The sequence below is a fragment of the Oncorhynchus mykiss genome, chromosome 17 (assembly GCF_057628025.1).
Source record: "Oncorhynchus mykiss isolate SJ-2025 chromosome 17, ASM5762802v1, whole genome shotgun sequence".
Taxonomy (NCBI): Eukaryota; Metazoa; Chordata; class Actinopteri; order Salmoniformes; family Salmonidae; genus Oncorhynchus; species Oncorhynchus mykiss.
Genome location: NC_143038.1, coordinates 51,896,615 through 51,923,093, shown reverse-complemented (window position 1 = coordinate 51,923,093; position 26,479 = coordinate 51,896,615). Strand labels below are relative to the sequence as shown.

Below are 26,479 nucleotides of genomic sequence, written 5' to 3'. Positions count from 1 at the left end.
TCACAACCGCAAATAACCCAGCCCAGGGCCTCCACCTCCTCCTTCTTCACCTGTGGGGATGTCTGAGGGGGGTGGCAGTGGAGATGCTGAGGAGTATTTATGTCTGTAAAAGAAGTACTTAAAGAAAAACTTGTTCTGATTGGGCCTGACTTCCCAGTGGGCGGGCCTATGCCCTCCCAGGCCCACCCATGGCTGCACCCCTGCCCAGTCATGTGAAATCCATAGATTAGGGGCTAATGACAGTATTTAAATTGACTGATTTCCTAATGTGAATTTATTTAAATTGACTGATTTCCTCAAGTCTTTGTAATTGTTGCAAAATCAAATCAAATTGCATTTGTCAGATGAGCCAAATACAACAGGTACAACAGGTAGACTTTACAGTGAAATGCTTATTTACAAGCCCTTAACCAACAATACTTTAAGATGTTTTAAGAAAAAAATGAAAAAAAGAAGTGTTAAGTAAAAAATAGATAAGTAAAAAAAAAAGTAACAAATAATTAAACAGCAGTAGTAAAATAAAAAGTGAGGCTATATACAGGGGTACCGGTACATAGTCAATGTGTGGGTTATATACAGGGGTACCGGTACATAGTCAATGTGTGGGTTATATACAGGGGTACCGGTACATAGTCAATGTGTGGGTGCACCGGTTGTTGCATTTCTTTTTTTGCATGTTGCATTTCTATTTTTGTTCAGTATATTTAGTAGTACTGATGGAACAATCAAATGAAAGCTAGACAGTCAAGGAGAATCAAAAATTTTTTTTTTTTAAACTGGCATTCCGGGTGCATGCCCATTAATTTTGTTATAATGTCTGAGCATATTAAGACAGCATTAGCCATTGCAAAATGCATAGCATTTCAGGTAATTGGCTTTACAAACTAGTCTCTCAGCTCCATCCCAAACTATGTAGAATTGCTGGGAATTAGCTTCACAATTGCAACATTTTCTCTAAACTCAATGGAAAAAATGTGTAGAATAGCAGAGAATTTGCTTTAAAATTGTACCTTTTTCTCTACACCGTCAATATACCTTTCTAACTAATAGAGTTAGAGTTTACACTTTCTCTTCCAGTGAACTGTGGGAAGGTCAAAATAATTTAACTGTCTACCAAATCTATTAATTTAAAAATGTTACTTCTACTTTCCATTATCATTCACCTGATGATAAAACAAGAGGTCCCTGGGTTGCAGGTTTTCCTGGTCAGGGGAACCCTGGGCAAGAACATTTGTAAACCCCTGGCATACAGTACCTGTACCCTCCACAATGATTACTATGTATTCATATTAAAGTAATTGCTCCTGTGATTTAAAACACTTTCTATGAAGAATCAAAGCTCTATATCACTCATGCTGGTCTGGTTCCACACTGTGTGTATACACTCTTTGAAAAAAGGGTTCCAGAAAGGTTATTTGGCTGTCCCCATAGTAGAACCCTTTTCGGTTCCAGGGAGAACCCTTTTTGGTTCCATGAAGAACCCTCTGTGAAAAGGGTCCTACATGGAACCAAAAAGAGTTCTTCAAAGGGTTCTCTTATGGGGACAGCCAAAGAACCCTTTCAGGTTCTAGATAGCATATTTATAAGAGTGTATGTAACTGTAATATCACCACCCCCATGGGAGAAGCCTTATTTTTGTGCAGCTATGCCATCCTGACAAAATATTCCCATGCTTTACACAAAAGCACTTTTCCATTGGTTTTATCTGCGCTTAGCTCTGGGAAGATCAAGAGCCCTCTTCTGATTCTCAAAGAATCTCACTGGAGGAAAAATGTAATGGCCTAGACAGATTTTCCAGTTGAAGTCTACTAGTGCCTCATGTTGTAGCTATTTCCTGCAGTCAAATGTCCTAGTGGCCTCATGGGTGGAATGTTATTAGTATTTTTCATAATTTCATAATTAATTAACATTATAACAAATTGAAAAACACAAGAAATACAGGGTTTCTATGTCAAACATTTGTGTTATATTTCTGTCTTCTGTGATGTATATAAAGTCTAATGTTGGGATACAAACTCAGAATTGAATAGATTTCAACTCTATATTTAACACAGTACAGGTATCTTCTTTTTTGTAAGCCCATAAGCATGTGTGTAAGGTGTATACTTTCGTTTTCAAAGTAGATTTATTTATACTACCAAGAAACACTCTGTGTGACCCTGATTTATCCCACTGGGGTAAAAGGTTCAATGTTGGCAAGAATTGTCTTGTTGTGCCAATGCATGGACATGACATGCAGCTCAGTGATCACATTTTTGTCTTTTAAGGGGATTTAGTTTAGAATCTGGGATTCTACTGTTTCTAAAAGGTCTGCCCTTTCTGTACTTTTATTTTCTACTCATGTGCCATGTAAGCAATTCATTTAGCTATAGGTGTGGTGGAGGATGGGAAATAGAGAGCTCTGCGGATGTTGTTATGTCAGCACATGCCCTGCCCATGTTGTATAACTTTACAAGTTCTGCTCCAAGGCAGAGATAACCATCTATCACTGTAAGACCCTCTGAGCAACGAGTCAGTGTTGAGAAGATGTAGCCTACAGTCATAGTAAATGACCACCCCTTGGGGGAAGGAGTCTCCCGGGAACCGGAGATGATGTCCACCAGTAAATTACTAAACTACAACACAATACTTCACTGGCAGGATTCAGGAGAGGCAGCACACCCCGAGATCGTGTTCCGTCTTGTCTACATTCCACAGTGGTCTATGGAGCTCCCATGTGGAAAATTCCACCTCTGTGGATTGAAAGAGAAGAAGGGGTGGCCAGGGGACCACATTAACACAACCTAGTACTGTATGTGATAACCTGTTTCTGTACAACTAGCCTCTATAACAGCTTTACTTGTGTTCAAGAGCATACTGTATTTTATGGCTATTTTTCTCAACAAATGTATTGCCGTGGTGAAACACTGTGTTGCCTACATTTTGAACTTTTGACCGTGCTGTCAGGCTGTGGCTCTTATGTGTCATTGCCAAAAGAAAGATGAGGTGACATCCTAATCCGAAATCAACTAACCAGGGTCAGACTCAGTCCCTCAGGAGTTACAATCAACCCTCCCTCAGCTTCAGCCTTCAGCTCTTAACCACAATCATTAAATGAGATTAGAATATTGGAGCTAGGTTTTTGTATTCAGGGAGCACACAGCACAGCCATGGTCTCCCCCAAGGGAGGGCACTGGATTGGCTCATTGGTTTTCATCAGAGGAATTAATCTTTGCAAACTGACAGCCTAATGTATTTAGATCAGCTTCTAGATAATGATGGATTTCACTTCACGTTTCTAAATAATTGACGACAATGGAACTGACGCAGCAAATCAAAGTATATTTTTCTGCCAAATCAATTCACATGTTTTATGTGAGATGTGTTCATCTACACTAATACCAGCTTGGATTGTCACCAGTTGTCACAAAGTGTCTTCTTGCCTCATGATTGGGTTCTGCTTTGCATCCCCACCTCCTATTATGTCTTAGCTTGTACAATATTGGCCATTAAGCAATGTGTTGGCTACAGGTGAAACTCAAAGCTGCACTCTTTTCTCAAAGAAATATGGCAAAAGAAATTGATGAACATAATTGTAGAACACTACTTAATTATGCAGTTTAAAAAAATCGGAAGAAAAAAAATGTATTTTACAAAAATGTTTTTATTGATTGTAGAAATTATTCTGAAAAGGTATGGAATAGAGTTAAGGGCTTACTTGATACATCTATTTCAACATGCCCATCTAGTGTGGATGTTGACTGGAGGACAATAACAAAACTGGCTGATATTGCCAATCATTTTGCTGATATTGTTACAAAGAAAATGAATTTATAGGGCAGGAATGTAAACACCCATTCTTCCAAACAATCTATTGTCCAATGGATTGATGATCATATTATGAGCAAAAAAAACAGCTATTTTAGTCTACAAATTGTGTCATTAGAGGAGGTGTTAAACCTATTGAAGTCATTACCCGATGGTAAATCTACAAGTTACGATCTTATGGAAATGTTTTACTTCACTGTGCTGCTCCCCAGATTGCAGCTCCACTGAAATACATATTTAATTGGTCACTGGAAAAGGTGCAAATGTATGGAAGCATGCTAAACTGTGTCCAATCATGAAAGACAACAAAGAACCCATTACTCCTGCCAATAGTCGACCAATTAGTCTGCTCTCTTCCCTCAGTAAGATGTTGGAGGGTATTGTGAGTAGACAAATATGGGAGTTCATGGGAAAAAAATTATCTGATTTCAGCCAATCAGCATGCTTATCACAAAACAATCCCACCACCACTGCATTGGTTGACATGACTGACTAGTGGCTCAATGCAATGGATAATGGTAGGTTTGTGGGTGTACTATTTTTAGATTTTAGTGCAGCATTTGATTTAGTGGATCATGAAATAATTTAATCAATATTCTTGCATTATGGGTTTAAGGAGGCAGCATTGAATTTGGTACAGTCATATCTAACTGACAGGAAACAGTCCACCTATGTCAATGGGTTGTTTGATTCCCCTCATGCTTTAAACTGTGGAATACCGCAGGGCAGCTGCCTTGTGCCACTTCTTTACTTTAATATATACCAACAACCTTCCTTATGCATTATCTGAAACTCAAGCTAGTATATTTTCAGATGAAACTACAATTTATACAGCAAGCCAATCGATTCAACAGGTACAGAAAGCTCTACAAGTAGATCTGCAAAATATCAGGGAGTCGGTTTGCTGGTACAAACTTGTTTTGAACACCTCGAAAATCAAGGTTATGTTGGTCTGTTCCACCAGGAATAGGCCAACACAGCATGGGATACAGTTAAGTATGAGAGGAGTACAACTTGAGGAAGTGGCAGAAACAAAACTACTAGGGGTGCAGCTAGACAACTGCTAATCATGGACGTCTCAAATAACTAATCTATGTTAAAAAAAAAAAAACATTTAAAAACTGAATTCATGATCAGAAGGATAGCTAAATATTTACCGGAAAATATTCTTAAGCAAACAACCCAAGCATTAATTGGGAGTCAGGTGAACTACTGTTCTATGGTCTGGGGACATGCATCAGCAAGTGAAATTAGGAGGCTGCAGATTGCACAGAACAAAGCAGCAAGGATTGTTTTAAAGGTGGAGATATGGTTCTTCTGTTGTAGTCATGCTCAATGCTCTTGGTTGGTCATCAATCAACAAGATAATTTAAAAAACCTGCTTATTTTATTTCACAATGTACACAATTTAAAATGGCCAAACTCTATTCACAACAGTATTCAGCTGGTAAGAGTAAATATTAGGAATAGATTGTCCTCTATCTATGTGTTGTCCAGATAGAAAAGAGAAATAAGCAAAATAACATATCGATTTAGAGCAATAAAGAAATTGAATAATATATCTGAGAAAACCAGAAACCTTTTAATTAATAAATTCTAACAATTCTTTAGAACCATTTAAATATAATAAATTGGAAGGTTGTGCGGGACTATGATAGATGAAGGATTATTTATCTGGTCAATATGTCAGCGTATTATGTCTGTTTGTAACCATGTGAAAATAATATGTCAAAATGTGATAGTATTATAAATTGTATTTTAATGTTTAAGGACTCTTGGAAGATTAGTCCTAATGAGGATTAAAAGAGATCCTAATAAAATCAAATCAAATCTCCTGATTGAATGTGTTGCTGGGGAGATTGCAGCCAACCTTGAATGTTGTGCAAGTCCAGACAAAGCAACACATATTTTACCTGAAAGTGTAGGCTGGGAGGAGACTCTAACAGAGACTGTGGCTGTGGCTGGCCCCGGGCCCTCAGGGGGCTCCTGTAACTCCCCATACCCCTATCTACTATGTGACCTGCTTCACCCAGGGGCTCCTCTGACATTTCATTTCCTCAACTGGATCACAGTAATATGCTTTCATCAAATAGTTGTATAAACAAACAGTGTTCTACTGCTCATAGTGTGTCATTCTGCTCCTCTCAGAGTGTCAGGTTCTCTTTCCACTGAGTGCAACCTTTGTCTTCAAATGTGTACTCGAATCACAAACTTAAACATGTTTCAAGGCTGAACATGAAGACGTGTCAATCTCACTATTGTTTAGAGAATCTTGCATGAAAGACCACAATGCGCTATTCAGGACTCTAGAATAGTGCTGTGAATACATTTAAACATGGTATGAAGTCAAAATACATCAGAACACATTCATGTTGAAATGAGATCTGGTATCACAGAATTAAAAAGGTTCTCATTCAGGCAGGGAGCAGAATATACAAGTGCTACTCCTTTCCTGCACTGTAGAATTCCAGGCATGTTGAAACAATGACCTCTCCCTGGAACTGGGATGTCCAAATAGCTGTTCTGGTTAACATAAATTGTACCTGTTTTATACAGGAAGTCTTAATAACATATTGCTCTCACAACATGTGAACTGCAATATCTTAATCATAAATGTTATTCACAAGTAATGTCATAGTGTAACATCACTTATGGACTGTAACATACATGGTGTTTTTCTTGTATCAAACACAACGGATTTTGCATTATTCTGGGGGCTAACTGTGACCATTAAAATACTGTTATTTTGCATACAGATTTCCTGCATTAAGTTTCCTTTTTATCTCCATGTTTTCTTCCATAGTTGCAGTCACCCAGAAAGTGAGCAAATTCCTTGGCCAACGTGTCCAAACAGACTCCACTCTGGTGAGAATGTAAGGAAGGGGAGGAGGGGGAGGATTGGGAGGAGGGTATTTTGATGATATCCCACATTTCCATAGAATTTCTGCCAAAGAATGCACAACTCACATCGGTAGATTGTTGTCAAGCATAGAACAGCCAAAGACAAAGCTATTAAACATACTACTGTGTTGACCTAGAATAATAATAGAATAAAGCCAAAATGGTTCATCCATTTCAACAGTTATTGATTGTTTATACTTTGAGTATGATCATTTTTCATTATCATTTCTTATGCTGAATTGTGAAAATGGATGTGGAACAATACTGCTGAATAATGTTGGGTGTTTGTTGGTGGAATAGTTTTAGTTTCTCAAGGGATGGGATAAGTTCTGTTCTGTCATTCAGAATTTGTCCACAAGGGCTATATTAGGGTGTGGACCAGTATTAAAGGGATACTTCGGGATTTTGGCAATGAATACCATTGATACCATTTTCATGTTTCTGTGTTCAATATTAAGGAAGTTAGAGGTAGATTCACAAGCCAATGCTAATTAGCATTAGCGCAATGACTGGAAGACTACAGGGACAACTGATCCCATAGACTGATAGTCATTGTGCTAACGCTAGTTAGCAATTGCACTAACGTGAGACTCTGGAGAAGTAAATAAAGGACTTAATTGCAAAAATCCCGAAGTATCCCTTTAAGATAGAGGGGGCGAGGCATGCTCTTTTTGCTGCAATGCCATTGGTCCATGCTGTAAGCTAAAATGCCTCTATTTAGGGCAGGTGAAAAGACAATGAGGCTGACATCAGGCACTTCAGGAAAAGGATTGATCTGGACTACTTCGTTTAATTTACCTTTCAAAGGAAATTTACAGAAACTTTTCGGAGACATCGTCTTTACTTTTTGTTTACCTTCAATGATTACTCAGAAATAAAATCAAAAATATGTTTTATTTTGATGAAACTTGATGTTTGATATTTGTGTTTTGTTTTGTTTTTAGATATGGATCAAACGAGAACCAAGAGTTGAAAAGTCAATCTCCAGTAAGGTGAGTCAGATTGGAGACTTCCGGTATCGATGTTAAAACAGGGTATGCAGTGACCCAAACCTTCAACCATTTGATTGATAGGTAGCAGTCGTGATATTGAAATCTCATATTCCACTCAGTATTGCAAAAGTAAAAATCATTACATAAAAAACAATGGGATTCTGGGCCACAGAGGCTTAAGCCCCACCTCTACATATGTCTAACAGGGATAAGGCATTCACCAGGGCCTGGAACACACTGAAGGAATGGAACAGTACAGGAGCAGGTTGCATCTTGTGCCGTGAGAGGCTGGCACACCTACACAGAGGCCCACACACAATACACAGACACATGGAGTGAACTGTACGTAATTCTTCACTCCTCAGTTTTTCCTCAGTGTCTAATGTTCCATTTTGACTAACTTTGTGATTTGTTTTCTGACAAGGATCCAAGGAGTACTCTGCTTTGAATTGGGGCGAATGAAGGAAAAGACCCATAGGCTGACTGGAATTATCCATGCATTCTATCCTTCATTCCACCGGAGTCTGTGTCATGAACCAATCAGATTTCAGTGGTATGAAGAGTAAGAAACATGGAGTTTATCATCAAGAGAAAATACTTGGAGAGTTGGATTCTTTACTCTGAATCTTGACTCAAATCAGTAACTTAGCTGAATTTTACCTGAATTTACAGACAAGATCTAGCCCTGTTCGAAATATAGTTTTGACCATTGTACTGCAGACATAGTGTATGTTGCTACAGATTATGATACAGCATTATGACAGAAACAATTTTTTTTTTTTACATAGATCAGTAAAAGCCTAACAGAGAGGTGCAAACATGAATAACGTTTTATTTCCTGCATTAGATTTAAGGAATGTCGATTGGTGTATGACACAGTTGCAATCTCTACACGAACATGGTGGGCAAGGTCAGATTTTTGTTCATTAACATTATACATTCATGGCAGTTTTGTGACCTGCCATACTCTACTGCTAAAAATGCATCTAAAAAAAACAAGTTGCATCCAACACACAAAATTAGAGTATATGTGGCTAGGGTATACACAATTCAAAGCCCTTACAAAGAACACAATGTTTGTAGTAATTGCAATTTGATGACTCATGACTCACTCTTTGTACATAAATCATGAGGTTTTGAAGTTGTCATACAGACACCCCTAACCCCACCCCTCCTAGTCCATTTTACTCAGCCCTTGTATTCCGGAAGTGGAATATAACTACATGCAAATGGCAAATATCACCCCTAGCAAGTCAGTCAATCAAGGGTATAAAGGCTCATGCAACTTAATCTAACATCTAATTTGATGGAAATGTCTACATTTATGTCAACCAATCATATACTATTATCTTAGTAGTCTCATCTTTATTGTTTGACCTAGAAATGAAAACCATCCTTTTCACATGTACATCAGATATTTATATTCAGAGTGAATCTTTCTTGTTCTAAAGAGAGTTGGTTTTCTCATGCGACTGTACCTGGGTCTCTGTGGTGCAATTAACTACCTTCATTAGCAGTGTGACGCTTCACAGATCTCATTCAAATCGTTAATAACAATGAAAGAGACTGCTGGAAGTCATTTGACAGCTATAGTGTGCTGTTAGTCATCCAGTTATAATGTTTCCATCGCATTAAGATGAAGGAGCATAATGAATGAACAAACAAAGCGATAACAGGACAAATATGGAATGATTAATATCATGGCAATTTCACTAATAGGACTTTGACAGAAAAGGCTCAAACACTACTTGTGATGCTCATTTTAAAATTTGTAGGCATGTTCTAGGCACATTTGTAGCAATATATTGGTTTCATGACCTTTGAGTTCCATCAATCTAAGCTTGCCACCAACTTTCCCACATAATAATCCACACAGCTCAAACATTAACTTTATACAGTATATTAAACAATATTAAACAGAAGAAAAGTCTTCTTAAAAAATGTGAGTACAAGACGTCAAGATACATTTGCCACGCCTTTAACAATGTACAATGTTAGGTCTATGTGTTTTCCACTCTATATTCTAATAGCAACGTAATTAATTGATAATCAACATTCTTCATCTTTTTTACCATCTTACTACAATAAGTCCCTAACTCACACAGTAGATAGTGTAGTGACTTTGTCCTGAACGGGCCTCTCCTGCACCACACACCTCAGCCTGCTGTTCACCTTCCTGTTGGTGGCTATGATCACCAGGGGGCTGAGCGCTGCATACAGCGACGAGAAGAATATGCGCAGGTCTGAGATCAGTGAGGAGTTCATGGTCTTCGTCACGGTGAGGGTGTATACCCACAGTCCATTATCCACCCCATAGAGGACCACATACAGGGTCACCAAGGCAACTACAGCCTTAGCCGCCCGCTGCTCTGCCCCACCGCTGGCCCCAGAGCTGCTGCGGAGTCCCTTCACCTGCTGGCTGTAGCGGTACAGGAACAAAAGGATGACCAGACTGGCCAGGGTCATCATGCCCATAGGTACCACGTCCCTCCCTACCTGGACAGCCCCGTTCACCTGTTTGGACTGCATAGTAGGAAAGCGAACATAGCAGAATTGAACATTAATGCTGTGCTGCATGTTGACCGAGTCATTCCGGGAGCCCAGGGAGAAGGCTATGGATGCCGAGCTCATGGAGGTATTGATGACCCAAAGGGTGAGGAAGATCACTGCCAGGTAGCGAGCCACCAGGACACGGATGGAGGCCCAGCGGGAGCCGGGAGTAGCGATGCTCAGGCACTGGTAGGCACTCAGCACAAAGGTGAGCCAGATGGAGAGGGAGCGAGACGTACGGTAGACAAAGATCACCCCCTGGCAGCCCGTATCCCCGAAGATGTTGACCAGGCGGAAGGTGGCCAGGGTCTCCAGCAGACAGCGCACGCTTACCACCAGCAGGTTGGCACAGGCCAGGTGTAGCACAATGGCGTCAGCAGGAAGAAGCTGATGCTCCTGGTACAGTGCCAGGAGGAATGCCACGATGACAGCAGTGTTTCCTGGAACTCCAACCACAGTGAGAGACAGGTACAGCATTCCCCGGACCACCTCCTCTGATTCCATGGCTGCAGGGATGAAGGATATGAAAATATATGTCATAGGCGTATCAGTATTTGTCAATATATTCAATCATCTCAGAAGGCCATTGCATTCATCAGTTATCTTACCTGAGGGGTATGCTTTATGATGCAGTTGGAGTCTGTAGATCACAAGTCTGTTTGTAAAACAGACCAAAGTCCCCATGTCTAGTGAGTTTCCTCGTATTCTTATACTCCTAGAGTGGTTCAGTAGCCGTAGGGAGTGATCAGCATGGTCCACTGACTTTAGGCTGCTTTTCAGTCTCCCTCCAATTACCTGATATCAATACAGATGACTGCATATTTTCCAGCTGTGTCCATATGGCACCAAAACATATGATTAGGACTGAGGACAGTCAGCCAGAATGGAAATATACTGTAGGTCTCAAGAAGTATCTCAATGGGCTCAATGCATTCCCAGCCAGACCGGTCACTTTCAATACTCATGGACTAGATCTATTGCTCTATTTCTATGGTTCCTTTGAATTGCTTTCTGCTATGGTCCAGCTAAGGACTAACAAGGCTACAGTGCCCCCCTATGGAGAAAGATGTGACAAGATAGATAAGTGTATAATTTTTGCCATAGAGCCCCAGAGTGGAGGTGTAATAATACACACAAAACCTAGCGGTCAAACAGGGAAATGGATCCAATTGTTTTTCCACCATAGGGAATTTTTAGAAACACTTCAAATAATGTCTGTTCTGTAGGCTTACCCTGGCGTGACGTTTTGATAACCATGTCAATCTCTCCCGGTCAAAGTGAGTTTTAGCAATTGTATTCAGGCTCTATTTACTCTGATTTAAAAATGCTAGCATCAAAGTAGACATCATGTAAGACTACAAATCCCTGCACGTTATCTCTAGCTGACACCAGGGTAAGCCTACACAAAACACAGTCCTTCTAAGTGTTTCTAAAATCCCCTACGGGAAAAATTAATGGCGGAAAAACAATTGGAACCATTTCCTTGTTTGACCCCTGGGGTTTTATGGGTATTATGACTCATACTGTGGTACTCTATTAAAAAAGATCTGACCTAGGAGTAAAATGGTTATACCAAACTGAGAAATAATGTGTAATGGCTTTCTTCCGTGGAAGGAGAGGACCAAAATGCAGTGTAGTTCGAGTTTAATAAAAGACGATAACACTACACAAATACAAAATAACAAACGTGGCCAAAAAAAAAAAAAAAAAAAAACAGTCCTATCTAGTGCAGAGCACACAAAGACAGGGAACAACCACCCACAAACCCCAACACAAAACAAGCTACCTAAATATGGTTCCCAATCAGAGACAATGACTAACACCTGCCTCTGATTGAGAACCATATCAGGCCATACATAGAAACAGACAAACTAGACACACATAGAATTCCCACCCAGCTCAGGTCCTGACCAACACTAAAACAAGGAAAACACAAAAGAACTATGGTCAGAACGTGACATAATATATGAGCACTGTGTGGTTTGTTTTACTTGTGATTGATGCTTGTAATGAAATGAGTAACAAGTGAAACAAAGAGCATGTTTCAAATCAAATCAAATTTTATTTGTCACATACACATGGTTAGCAGATGTTAATGCGAGTGTAGCGAAATGCTTGTGCTTCTAGTTCCGACAATGCAGCAATAACCAACGAGTAATCTAACCTAACAATTTCACAACAACTACCTTCTACACACAAGTGTAAAGAAAGGAAGAATATGAATGGCATAGGCAAGATGCAGTAGATGGTATCGAGTACAGTATATACATATGAGATGAGTAATGTAGGGTATGTAAACATTATATTAACTGGCATTGTTTAAAGTGGCTAGTGATACATTTTTTACATACATTTTTCCATTATTAAAGTGGCTGGAGTTGAGTCAGTATGTTGGCAGCAGCCACTCAATGTTAGTGGTGGCTGTTTAACAGTCTGGTGGCCTTGAGATAGAAGCTGTTTTTCAGTCCCTCGGTCCCTGCTTTGATGGACCTGTACTGACCTCGCCTTCTGAATGATAGCGGAGGGAACAGGCAGTGGCTCGGGTGGTTGTTGTCCTTGATGATCTTTATGGCCTTCCTGTGACATCTGGTGGTGTAGGTGTCCTGGAGGGCAGGTAGTTTGCCCCCGGTGATGCGTTGTGCAGACCTCACTACCCTCTGGAGAGTCTTACGGTTGTGGGCGGAGCAGTTGCCATACCAGGCGGTGATACAGCCCGACAGGATGCTCTCGATTGTGCATCTGTAAAAGTTTGTGAGTGCTTTTGGTGACAAGCCAAATTTCTTCAGCCTCCTGAGGTTGAAGAGGCGCTGCTGCGCCTTCTTCACCACGCTGTCTGTGTGGGTGGACCAATGAAGTTTTTCCGTGATGTGTACGCCGACGGAACTTAAAACTTACTACCCTCTCCACTACTGTCCCGTCAATATGGATAGGGGGGTGCTCCCTCTGCTGTTTCCTGAAGTCCACGATCATTTCCTTTGTTTTGTTGATGTTGAGTGTGAGGTTATTTTCCTGACACCACACTCCGAGGGCCCTCACCTCCTCCCTGTAGGCCGTCTCGTCGTTGTTGGTAATCAAGCCTACCACTGTAGTGTCGTCTGCAAACTTGATGATTGAGTTGGAGGCATGCATGGCCACGCAGTCGTGGGTGAACAGGGAGAACAGGAGAGGGCTCAGAATGCACCCTTGTGGGGCCCTCAGCGGGGTAACAGGGCGGGGTCGAGACCCAGGGTCTCGAGCTTGATGACGAGTTTGGAGGGTACTGTGGTGTTAAATGCTGAGCTGTAGTCAATGAACAGCATTCTCACATAGGTACATGTATTCCTCTTGTCCAGATGGGTTAGGGGAGTGTGCAGTGTGGTTGCGGTTGCGTCGTCTGTGGACCTATTGGGGCGGTAAGCAAATTGGAGTGGGTCTAGGGTGTCAGGTAGGGTGGAGGTGATATTTTCCTTGACTAGTCTCTCAAAGAACTTCATGATGACGGAAGTGAGTGCTACGGGGCGGTAGTCATTTAGCTCAGTTACCTTAGCTTTCTTGGGAACAGGGACAATGGTGGCCCTCTTGAAGCATGTGGGAACAGCAGACTGGGATAAGGATTGATTGAATATATCCGTAAACACACAAGCCAGCTGGTCTGCGCATGCTCCAGGCGTCTGGAGATGCCCTTGCGAGGGTTAACACATTTAAATGTTTTACTCATGTCAGCTGCAGTGAATGAGAGACCGCAGGTTTTGGTAGCGGGCCATGTCATTGGCACTGTATTGTCCTCAAAGCAAGCAAATACGTTTTTTAGTCTGTCTGGGAGCAAGACACCCTGGTCCGCGTCAGGGCTGGTTTTCCTTTTGTAATCCGTGATTGACTGTAGACCCTGCCACATACATCTTGTGCCTGAGCCGTTGAATTGCGACTCTACTTTGTCTCTGTACTGACGCTTAGCTTGTTTGATTGCCTTGTGGAGGGAATAGCTACACTGTTTGTATTCGGTCATGTTTCCGGTCCTGATTAAAAGCAGTGGTTCTTGCTTTCAGTTTCGGGAGAATGCTGCCATCAATCCACGGTTTCTGGTTTGGGAATGTTTTAATAGTTGCTGTGGGTACGACATCTCCGATGCACTTGCTAATAAACTCGCTCACCCAATCAGTGTATTCGTCAATGTTGTTTAACGCAATGCGGAACATATCCCAATCCACGTGATCGAAGCAATCTTTAAGCGTGGAATCTGATTGGTCGGACCAACATTGAACAGACCTGAGCGCGGGAGCTTCCTGTTTTAGTCTCTGTCTATAGGCAGGAGCAACAAAATGGAGTCGTGGTCAGCTTTTCTGAAAGGAGGGCGGGGGAGGGCCTTATATGCGTCGTTAGAATAAAGTTAGAATAACAATGATCCAGGGTTTTACCAGCCCTGGTTGCACAATCGATATGCTGATAGAATTTAGAGAGTCTTGTTTTCAGATTAGCCTTGTTAAAATCCCCAGCTACAATGAATGCAGCCTCAGGATATGTGGTTTCCAGTTTACATAGAGTCAAATAAAGATTGTTCAGGGCCATCGATGTGTCTGCTTGGGGGGGGATATATGCGGCTGTGATTATAATTGAAGAGAATTCTCTTGGTAGATAATGCCGTCGACATTTGATTGTGAGGAATTCTAAGTCAGGTGAACAGAAGGACTTGAGTTCCTGTATGTTGTTATTGATGTCATTGACGTCTCACTGTCATTGTCACCTCTGTCAGAGATGAAAGTGATGCTGAAGCAAGACACCATGCTCTATCAAAACACATAAGAAGTTAATAAAAAAATATATCTTCCTGTAAGTGGATCCCACTCCAAGGAGTGTATACATATTAGTGTACACCTCTACCCCTCCTCATTAGTCTTTAATAAGACATAATGTCTCCCACAGAGAGCGATGGGGATACGAGTAGGGTGGCAGAAGAAATAGGACAGGAGAGTAAATAACTTGGTGAACAGAGTAGCTTTTAGAGATTTTCAACAGTCATCTCTAGTTTGTGACAACCTCTTTGAGGCAATGAATAATAAGTCAATAAAGTAATTAGAAGCGGGGGGGGGGGGGGGGGTCTGGTCTTTGGAGGAAACACATTAAAACCATCTGCTCACTGACTCGGAACACATGATCAAATCCCCAGAGAAGAACATGCATGAGCATGCTCTTTAATTAGTCCTGTACTCATATAAACGTTTTGATACACACATGGGGAAATAACACCTTTACATTATGTAACCCAGAGAGTGCTTCCAGGATGTGTTTAGCAAATTAAATTAAAATGTCACCTTCACCTTTATCAAGGATTCTTTAGTATTGGTTGACTTTCTTCTAAGTTTGACTATTAGTCAAAGGGCTGTGCAGTCTAAATGACACATTATTGGAGCAACACTTAATTACAAATGTACACTGTCTGGATTGCATAGTGCAGAAGAGTATTGGTGGAACAGGATGATTGTTTTGGAAAACTCTAAGTAGAACCATACAGGGTTCTTTGGTTTGTCCCCATAGGTTAACCCTTTTGGTGCTGGGTAGAACCCTTTACAGATGGTTCTATCTAGAACCCTCTGTGTAGGGTTCTTCAAAAAAATCACTGTATATGGTTATTTCTAGAACCCACTATGAACGATTCCACCAGCCTTATTTGCCTTTAAAATGTTATTATCTATGGCAATACATTATATACTGTGTATCATAAGGCCTTTCTTTGAAGGCCTAGTTATACCCTAACACAGGTTTACTGGCCACATCAGGCCTGCAAGTCACATTATGCTGGCTTGCAAAGTGATATGTAATTCCTATTGGAATCCAGCCATAGTTAGGATATCCAACAAGTGAAATTGTTAATCACCCTCAACCTGCATTCAGTATGACTGCCAGGTAGGGAATATTGAATACTGAGACTACCTCATTCACCTAACCTGGAACAAACATCTCAGTAATGGGTGAAATAAATCCAACCGATTGTATTAGTTTAGAAAACTGTATGTTATTTATCTTTGTGTGGCAAAAAATGTATTAACCAATCAATGTAAATGCAAAAACACATATTACACTAAGAATTTTGAAAATCTCACTGCAATAGAACATGCTGGGAAATATTATATATGCTTTTATGTAGAACCCTTCTTGCCTTCCAAAGAATCCGTATTGCCTTCCAAAGAATCATCAAAGGACCCTTTCTTCCAAAAACGGTTCTTCGGATATTAAAGGTTCTCTGTAGAAGCCTTTGCCTTACAAAGAACCCTTGTCTTCCAAAAAGGGTTCTTCTGATCAAAACGGTTCTTGGTAGAATCTTATCCCTCTGCAAAGAACCCTTTTGGAACCCTTTTTTTCTAAGAGTGTAGGTGAATAAAGCAGTATTAAGAATAGAGAATAGAACATCAGAATATAAGGTTACTCTCCCATTGCTCCCAATTAGAACAGACATCTGTTATTGCTGGATAATGACCTGTGCTGCTGTGTGCCAAGGTGACATACTCCCAGGACAGGAGATAACAGAGGAGAGCAGTGTAAGGGGCCAGCTGTGCATGTTAAAACCCTCTAAATGACTTCCTAATAGCTTCATCAAGCTGCTTTTACATCAACAATAACAAAAACCTCTGCTGGGGTATGGGAACACGAAGACTGAATCTTACCCCTTGACTAGTTTTGCCAAATTATTACTTTTTTTTTCTTTAATTTAAGTTCCAATAGAATATGGCCATTGATTGCTGCCATCAAAACAATGTAGAGTTGTTCTTATTCTTGTTTACATATTGTAGTGGTTCTTACATCTTTAGGAGGGGTGGGGTGAGTGTTCTAATGTTGTCCCCTAATAGTCCCCACAGACTAGAACATGCTATATATTGAAATGACAGGGGCAATTAACCACAATGAATGCTCAATACTGTGTTCATGCTTCTTTATCAATAGTTGCAGGTAAGAATATGCTTCTGCAATCCTAGTCTAATAGAGAGTGCAATAAGTAACATTTGTTCACAGTTGGTGTATTCATAAATCTGTTTAACAAACTTCATTTTCTGTCTCTATTCTTCAGTGTGGTACCCAAGTTAAGTGTCATGTTGGATCTCTGTGTCACCATTAAAGGGGTGTCCTTCCTGTTGCAAACAGGGTTAGGGTTCCTGGGGAACACCCTGGTGCTGCTGGCCTACACCCAGGTCGTCTACTCTGAGTACCGACTCCAGCCTGTGGACATAATTCTCTGCCACCTAGCCTTCGTTGACCTGCTGCTGCTCCTCACCCGCTGCGTCCCCCAGACTATGACTGTGTTTGGCCTGCGTGACCTGCTGAATGACCCGGGCTGCAAGGTGGTCATCTACACTTACCGCATCACCCGGGCTCTGTCAGTGTGCATCACCTGTATGCTCAGTGTGTTCCAGGCAGTGACCATCGCCCCTGCAGGTGGACCCTGTTTGTCCAGGCTTAAGGCCCGGCTTCCTAAGCTCATCGTGCCCACCATCGCAGGGCTGTGGCTCTTCAACATGGCTGTATGCTTCGCAGCTCCACTTTTCTCTATTGCCCCTCGCAACGGCACGGTGCCTGCCTTCACCCTCAACCTGGGCTTCTGCCATGTGGACTTCAGGGACAGGCTGTTCTACAAGATCAATGGAGTGGTTGTCTCTACACGGGACTTTGTCTTTGTGGGGCTCATGTTGTGGTCCAGTGGCTACATCCTTCTCCTCCTCCACCGTCACAGCCGCCAGGTGAGAAGCATCCGACGATCATCCCAGGGTGGAGGAGCTGAGACTAGGGCTGCCAAGACAGTGATCACCCTGGTGGTGTTGTATGTTGTATTCTTCGGCATAGACAATATCATCTGGATTTACATGCTGACGGTAGATAAGGTGTCTCCAGTGGTAGCTGACATGAAGATCTTCTTCTCCTCCTGTTATGCCTGTCTCAGCCCCTTTTTCATCATCAGCTCCAATAAGAAGGTCAAGAGTAAGTTGGTGTGCGTGGCAGCTGACCAAGAGCAGCCATCAGTCGACACACAGGACTCCAATGACAAGATGTAAAATGCTCCCAAAATTCTGGGCAGATTTATTTTCTTTTTCTGGGGCTATTAATTCCTCATGGAGGGTTTTGCTGTGATTAATTTGTGTGATTATGCATATGTAGCCTACTTGTTATAGGCATTTTATTTATTTGTGTAAATTATTGACCGTTTTCAGGATTTTAGATTGAACTAGTCTGACCTGAGGTTTGAAACTATATTATCATTATATTGGACAAGCAGGAACTGTGAAGATAGACTGCAAATACAGTAGCATAAAATACAACAATGTCGTCCAGCTATACTTTTTTTTTTTTTTAAATAGCTATATGAAATGCAATGGAAATGAACATAATATTTACAAAAAAATAATAAAAAAAATATTTTCTATTCTGTTCTATGTAGCTTTTTACTGTATTCCATACGCATATATTTTATTGTAGAGTACGCTCTAGCTGTCACAGGTTTTCCATTGGAATGTGGAGTTTCCACAGGCCACACGCGCAGCGGTTGGCTGCACAGATTTGACAGTTCTGACAGAAATGTCAACAAACAAGCAGGCTCCGATCAACCCGGAAAAAGGAAGTGCAAGAGCCTAAAAATAGTTGTTTCGGTGTGCATTCCTGGGAATTCGACTTCAAATACAACTGATAGCAACGATTGGTGAAATCGTTTTGATAACTGCAGTAAAAGAGAGTTACTCATAAATCATTGCAATCCCTACAGGTGAGATGCTGCTCACGTTAACTGGATAGTTTACGTCGTCGAGCCGCGCGCCACTCCTGGGCTGAAGAAGAGCTGGCGAGATAACTCTTTGTTTAATGGTAGCTAGCTTGCTAACGTTACTTGTTTCTAATCTATATAATGTAAATGTGGCACGAGTCTGTTTACCTATTTTGAATGGTGGCAAGTTCCAACGTGTTTTGTACGAGTTGAAAAGTATAGCCGAGTTTGCATGAATGATGGCGAAGCAGAGCTAGTTTGAAAATCACACTGCGACATCCCGCTTGATGATACTGCTCTGGGATGATGGTTTTACTGGCTGTTTTTAGAATGATCACTAGTACAGAGTTTCACCTGAACACAATTGAACAATTGTATCACCTATCTTCAACCACATTATCCTTTGGGCTAAGTTGAGATGAGTTGAATTTCTATATAGTTATTTTTTGTAATGGGGGTTACAATTGTACATGCAGCACAATGACGTGCTACAGTAAGCTACAATTAGCTAGCAGTGGTAATTTCTGGTATTGAGTGAACATGTTGTGGAAAGGCCCATTGTACTCCACAATGTCATTGTTTTTGCTTCATCTCTAATGTTCTCTTCTTTGTTTTTGTTGTTACACAAGCCTGGGTTGCAGCCAGATCTTATCTGTCCCTGTGTCCCCTCTGAAATGACCTGACACTGAGTGTTCACCACAATCATAAGACAATGGCGAGAATAGCATGGTATCAAGAGAAGGTAAGACATGCTGGACTTACTGACAATGTAATGAGGGTCTAAAATCCCTTACATGGTATAATAAAACTGAAGTGTGTCCATGTGTCAACAGATCGGTGCATATGATCAGCAGGTTTGGGAGAAGTCTCTGGAACAGGCTGAACTTAATGTAAGTTCATGATGTTTGGTCTAATATGCTCATATTTCACTAGCAATTAGATTAATGTCATATGTGATCAGTATTTGTTAGAAAGATAACTGTCTCTCACACAGGGCATGGACTGTAAACCAAAGAGGTCCGGTCATGTCAAGCCAGACCTCATTGATGTTGATTTAGTAAGAGGTGAGTATCCATTTATTACAAGGTGTATATGTATGCTCATTTGCACTATTTGCTTATTGGATGGATATGGTGCATGCAACGCTATAGATTGTCTCTCTTCTTTTTCAGGGTCTACATTCGGCAAGGCCAAGCCCGATAGTCCATGGACGGCGTTGACCCGTAAGGGCCTGGTCAGGGTGCTCCTCTTCCCCTTCTTCTTCCAGTGGTGGATCCAGGTGACCTCCAGGTCCATCTCTACCTGTATCCTGTTGCTCTACTTCATGCAAGGTAAACTCACCTCTCACCTTAACGTTACTTTAGGAATGATGCAGATGTATGCTGTGGACCCTAAATGGGTCTGTAACTCTCAGTCCCCTAAATAGTATATTAATGGTTTTCTCTCTGTAGTGGCAGCAGCAATGTTGTACGTGGAGGTTCCTGCAGCCAGTGCTAGTGAGCAGTTGGGGCCTATGTGTCTTATGTTATTGCTGGGGACAGTGCACTGCCAGATAGTGTCCACAGAGTCCAACCGGAGCCCTTCAGTCAGTCCTGTCAGCAGCAGCAGCACCAGCCCTGCACGCAGGAGGAGGTATGGTTCTTATTGCCAGTAACACACACACACTGCTAACACACACACACTGCTAACACACACACACTGCTAACACACACACACATGCTGTTCACAAACATGCTGTTCACAAACATGGTGCTCACACACATGGTGCTCACACACATGGTGCTCACACACATGCTGTTCGTACACACCCTTTTATACACTTGCGCAAACTGCTCCCACACTGTATTACATGTTCCCTTATTTTCTCACCCTTCATTCAGGCTAAGGAAGGGTAAAGGATTAAAGAGGACAGAGGGACAGGGGAACGACAGTGACACTGAGCTGCAGCTTTGGCAGCTGGAGGAAAACCAAAGGTTGTACAGATCAGAGGAGAGAAGGGTAAGGCCAAACAAACAATGATCAGATCCTTTACCTAATCATAAAACAATGACTGTTTGAGTCAAGCAGTCATTAACAGAGTTCCAGTTTTTCCTTTTATTCAAATGTCAACATTTGTTTCCTTTGTGTTGCCTTAGCAAACTTGTATAGAGGGTTGTAAGGCTGGGTTTTTGTCTGTGATTTACATTTTGGGACACTGGATTTGCTGTTTTATCCAGATAATTCTATTTCTGTTTTTGATGTTGTCCAGACAAATCAGAGAAAGTCAGGCTTTGGGGCCTCTGATGAGCTTTCCAGTGAGGAGGAAGAGGATGATAAGGAAGCAAAACCACCCACTAGTGTAGCTGGACCAACACCTACCACTGTCCTCAGGAAGAGACACCTTCACTCCTTCTCAAATCCCTCACCACCTGAGGTAAACCCTAAGACAGTGAGTCCTGCTCTTTGTAGCCTGAGTGAAAGGTGGACATTTAGTTTGACCAGTCCTATTATTTGCACAGGAGGAAAGTAGTGGAGGTGCCAAGGACACTAAGGTGAACCCTCGTGAAGTGGAGCACCTGAGGATCGAGGGCTCGCGCCCGGCTTCTGACACAGATGATACTATGTGGGAGGATCTTCTTCAAGGGCCTGACTCCGCTTCCACTGGCAGCAGTGAGGGGGAGGGGCGGTACTGCCCTGGCCTGACTCTTCCCCCTTCCACCACTCTCAGCAGTGATGATGAGAACCTACAGCAGGTGGGTCTACACCACCATACCCTGTCAACTAATATGTAACCTCAAAAAGGCTTAGTATATCAGCACACCAACTTTTTCTCCTCACAGGGCCAACTATCGTGGCTGCAGGCGTGCCACCCATCCAGAGACCGGGTCAGTGCCATCATCTGGGAGCAGGGGGAGTGCAAGAAAGCAGACATGTCAGTACTGGAGATCAGTGGGATCATCCTCACACGGGTACACCTCCTATGACCACTTCATTACACTCACTGATGCCATTTTGGTACAATTAACACACGTTCAATACAGAGTGAATGCTGGTGTGTAATGCTTTAGGGCTGGAATGGGTTTCTTAAATAGAAACACCATACTGGCTCTGTACTCTGTGCCCCATAACTCTGTCCTCCTAACAGAGGTGATATCTTCTCTGTAGGTGAAGGTGGTGGAGCAGGGCATGGGTTACCTAGCCCTGGGGGGGTTGGTCACTGCCACACTGGTGCTGCTTCCCTTTGGCTTCCGCCTGGCACAGCGGCTGGACATGACACGCCTGAGTTCCCTGTCTCTGGCTGAGCTGGCTGTCATGGCGGTGGGGCCACCCGACGCCAAGACCTACGCCTTCCTCTTCATCACCACTGTGGAGAGGCTCTGCCTTACAGGCCTCTTCTTCTTCATGATGTGTGTGGCAGAGAGGACCTACAAACAGGTCCGCATGTTAGTCCCACTGTTGTAGACTCACTACAACACAATGAATACGCTGTAAATGGTGTGGCTGTTTCTCTTTCAACAGAGGCTTGTTTTCGCCAAACTCTTCAACCACATCACATCAGCACGAAAGGCCAAAAAGTCGGAAATCCCCCACTTCAGGCTGAAGAATGTGCAGAACATTAAGATGTGGCTGTCGCTCCGCTCCTTCCTCAAGGTCTGAGTTCTTCTCACTACTCAGATGCCTTTACTTCAGCGTATGGTTTTGCCACTAGGGGAGGATGAAGCCCCTGCCCTCATTGAAATGTCCCCAAATATTTTTTCCTCATAACCACAGAGACGTGGGCCCCAGCGTTCTGTTGATGTCATCGTCTCCTCCATATTCCTCCTGGCCCTTTCTATCGCCTTCATCTTGTGTACACAGGTCAGACATATCTATAAAAAGAGTATACTTTGTTTGATAAATACACAAGATTCCAGTAAACACACCATGATTTACCATCCACATAAAAAAATACCTGTTGTAAGACTGAATGTGCATTTGTTAAGCTCCTACCTGTATAAACAGAATAGATTTAAGATAATGAGTACTCATTTTCTATATCTAACTGCCAGCTCCTAAACAGTCACCACACATTCCTGGACTCTGAGACCAACTGGGAGCTCATGGTGTGGGGTTCTTCTCTCATCCTCTTCCTGCTCCGCCTGGCCACCCTGGGCTCCGAGACCAACTGTAAATACAGCAACGTGTCAGTGCTGCTTACCGAACAGGTAAGGCCCCCTGCTATACACACACACACACACACACAATCAGGGTTCGCATTAACACAGGATTCTGCATTTTTTATGCAGAAAGGGAAAGATAGAAAAAAAGATCTGCTGCATTTTATAAACACAGATTTTAAAATGCTTCTTCTTGTAAATTCTGCTCGGCTTCAGTCAGGGTTCGCTCCAAATCATGAATGGAAAAGGTCTAATTTCGTGCATCAGTTGCACTTCTACACTCGGATGAAATATCTTTGCTCTTGTCATTGGATCACTAGACAGCGTTCTGACTGATGTAGGCTACTTTTCTCTGGTACTTTCCTCCGGTCTAGTTTTTCTCTGGTAGCAAGTTAAAATGCAAGATTAACTTCAAACAAAACTTCAGGAAATGTAGGCGGCTATATTATTTTTGTGATAAACATTAGAAATATGGCCATGCATCATTTTTGCAAAAAATACCTTGCTTTTTCATTGTAAGCTAACTTACTTGTGTGGCTGCTAGCAAATAGTGTTACCCTTCTGTTGTCATCTGATGAAAACAATTTTCTGCCAAATGTGTTGCACAGCCAGCTACAACTGGGTATTCCACGTGGAGAAGCTTCTAGAAACAATGGGGTAGTTCAATGCAGTAGTGAAATGCATGTGCGTGTCTCTTTTGATGTTTGAGAGAACTTGATTGATGTTGTTTTTGGCCAATGAATGCATGATGTCCGTTGAGTGTTCACTACTTTAACATAGATGTGCTATGATATTAAGCTAGTGATGTTTCAAATGTCCTCTTTGGACACGTTTACCGAAACAGTCCACTCACACCAACGTGTGTTAGCTGAGACATGCACCATAGTTCACTGCCTTGGATGGAGAAACACATTGCTAATACTAGCTACACCAAGCACCTCTGCGACCTTCATTTCTTGATCATGGATATTATATTCAATCTCCTCTGGAGGACGTGTGGGTCACACGGTTACAACGGGTAAAGTAGTTCTCCGATCACAAGAACGCAGCCAAGTAGGATTCACATCAACATCAAAGCTCTTCTCTTTCCCTCTGGACATGCACAGGTGCCTTCTGGGAATAATTAAGTGCTTTGCAATAAAAGTCTTAAAGAGTACTGTCAGTAATAATGACTCAATATAGTTTCAGAATAAAAGTATGATACAAAAATCTATGCTACAACTCTATTGAAGCAAAAACTTTAATACATCTCCCTCTCAATTATTTTCTTATTTCAGATCAACTTGTATCTTAAGATGGAAAAGAAGCCCAACAAGAAAGAAAATTTGAACATAGTGAACAATGTTCTGAAGCTTGCAACAAAACTAATGAAAGTAAGGATGTCTCTCAACTTCAACCCATCATGACTTTTTTGACTTTAGTCAAATCTACTGGGCTGAGAGGCCTCCCGAGTAACACAGCGGTCTAAGGAACTGCATCGCAGTGCTAGCTGCGTTACTACAGATCCAGGTTTGATACCGGGCTGTATCACAGCCGGCCGCAACTGGGAGATCCATGAGGCGACGCATAATTGGCCCAGCGTCGTCCGGGTTTGGGGAGGGTTTGGCCGGCCAGGATGTCCTCCCAGACGCATGCACAGTGACACGGTCGCCAGGTGTACGGTCACCAGGTGTTTCCTCCGACACATTGGTGTGGCTGGCTTCCGGGTTAAGCGACATTGTGTCAAGAAGCAGTGCGGCTTGACGGGGTTGTGTTTCGGAGGACGCACGGCACTCCACCTTCACCTCTCCCGAGTCCGTACGGAAGTTTCAGCGATGGGACAAGACTGTAACTACCAATTTGGGAGAAAAAGGGGGTCAAAAAAATGTATCATAAGAAATAAAAAAAAATCTACTGGGCTGGTAGTTGTTTATTCAGCATAACGTGCAGTGAAAGCATCTCTGACTGGATTTCATACCAACCCTTTTACAGGAGCTTGACACCCCCTTCCGACTGCTGGGGCTGACTGTGAACCCTCTCATCTATAACATCACACGCGTGGTCATCTTGTCTGCAGTCTCCGCTGTGGTCAGCGACCTGCTCGGTTTCAACATCAGAGTGAGTGGAGACACTTCTAATCCTACAATGCTGTTGCTTAACACTAATATTTTTGCGATACAGTGAATCTTCACCTTTGTCAGAGTTGTTTTCCTCCTGGCACATGTGCATTAACTTCCAAAAGTGAGTATATATGCTGGGTTTTTAAATGTGCCCTCTTTGTTGTCTCTCTTACAGCTGTGGAAGATTAAGCCTTAATGTGAACTTGCTAAACCACTAACTGTTGGATACTGGAGACTCTGCCAACTCCTACCATCCACAGCTGGCAATCTGTGCAAAGTGTGCAAACCTACTGAGTGATCGCCTATGCATCTCTGTGCCTTCCCAGAAACATTGAACTTTAAATTACACAATACCATTGTGGTCATACACAAGCATGAGCTCTTTACAATCAATGATACACACATCCCTGGCTACGGAATCATTGTAGCCTGAACTGATCTGCTGTAGCAGTTCCAGTTCCAGTGCCAAGACCTGGACCTGGCCACTTCCTGGTTCTTACTCTGAGAAACAGTAGCCAATGGGTGCCTTCTGAACACTGAGAAATATGTTGACCATTTGAATGTGAACCATTTCAAGACGTGGAGAAAGGATGGAATAGGAAACAAGAATGAACAAACTGTTATGAAAGAATTTGACATTCCAGCGTCGTTTGACATGTACTCGGTCGGCTGTTAGACAGCGTAAAATACTTTTAAGATGAAAAATGTTAATACAGATCTTCAAAATTGGTTACTGAACTAAATTGATTAATTGCTTTGTTTTATAGGAAATATTTAACTCTACTCTAAACCAATTTTGTGATATTTTAAGGGCAACGTGCTGTAGCTTTTATTGGGGCTTTATTTATTTGGGGTTTGTCATTATTTCATTTCATTACTGACATAATAGTACACATAGATTGTAACATTTGGACCGCCATAATGACCTTAATACTGAAGACCATTATGTTCTGCTAAGCAACTATTCACAGATAGTGTAGTTTGATAAAAACAAATGTTAATAGGCTATAAATTAGGTTACGTTTTATTTCCTTTGATAATAAATATTTTATTATTTTACAATTATTTTATTACTGCTGTCTGGTCAGTGCACATAATTTTCTCACTTCCACTGCCTACATAAGTACATTACATAACTGTGTATATTAAGTAAAAAATACTTTAAAGAACTACAGACTTACTAAACATACATGATTCGTTTGTAAATTATGTCTGAATGTTGAAGTGTGCCCCTGGCTGTCCATAAATTAAAAAAGTGCAGTCCGGTTCAATGAA

At 41.8% G+C, this 26,479-nt stretch overlaps 3 protein-coding genes across 8 annotated transcripts; 2 read left to right on the top strand and 1 right to left on the bottom strand.

The window, feature by feature from the left end:
• Nucleotides 1-8,256: 8,256 nt before the first annotated feature.
• Nucleotides 8,257-11,072, bottom strand: ora2 (olfactory receptor class A related 2). The gene is made up of 2 exons (XM_021569534.3): nt 10,859-11,072; nt 8,257-10,756 (listed from the first exon to the last, which is right to left on the bottom strand). The coding sequence occupies exons 1-2, from the start codon at nt 10,932-10,934 to the stop codon at nt 9,798-9,800; spliced, it is 1,035 nt and encodes a 344-aa protein (XP_021425209.1). The 5' UTR covers nt 10,935-11,072; the 3' UTR covers nt 8,257-9,797.
• Nucleotides 11,073-15,049: 3,977 nt separating this feature from the next.
• ora1 (olfactory receptor class A related 1) lies at nt 15,050-18,640 on the top strand. The gene has a single exon (XM_021570507.3). It carries the CDS (start codon nt 17,312-17,314, stop codon nt 18,266-18,268), a length of 957 nt encoding a protein of 318 aa, XP_021426182.1. The 5' UTR covers nt 15,050-17,311; the 3' UTR covers nt 18,269-18,640.
• A 77-nt stretch (nt 18,641-18,717) lies between these two features.
• LOC110494459 (protein PHTF1) lies at nt 18,718-26,475 on the top strand. 6 transcript variants are annotated; one of them, XR_002469277.3, is made up of 17 exons: nt 18,718-19,070; nt 19,599-19,711; nt 19,803-19,859; nt 19,964-20,033; nt 20,142-20,300; nt 20,421-20,601; nt 20,850-20,967; nt 21,218-21,382; nt 21,468-21,701; nt 21,789-21,917; nt 22,114-22,383; nt 22,468-22,599; nt 22,720-22,806; nt 22,998-23,153; nt 24,383-24,932; nt 25,077-25,202; nt 25,380-26,475. XR_002469277.3 is itself a non-coding variant. In XM_021569532.3 (17 exons), exons 2-17 carry the CDS (start codon nt 19,682-19,684, stop codon nt 25,398-25,400), a joined length of 2,031 nt encoding a protein of 676 aa, XP_021425207.1. In that variant the 5' UTR covers nt 18,718-18,972; nt 19,599-19,681; the 3' UTR covers nt 25,401-26,475. The 6 variants fall into 6 exon arrangements, 2 of the variants coding, with proteins under 2 accessions (XP_021425207.1, XP_021425206.1); XM_021569532.3 differs by having other exon boundaries at nt 18,718-18,972; nt 24,383-24,478; XM_021569531.3 differs by having other exon boundaries at nt 24,383-24,478.
• The last annotated feature ends 4 nt before the right edge of the window (nt 26,476-26,479 follow it).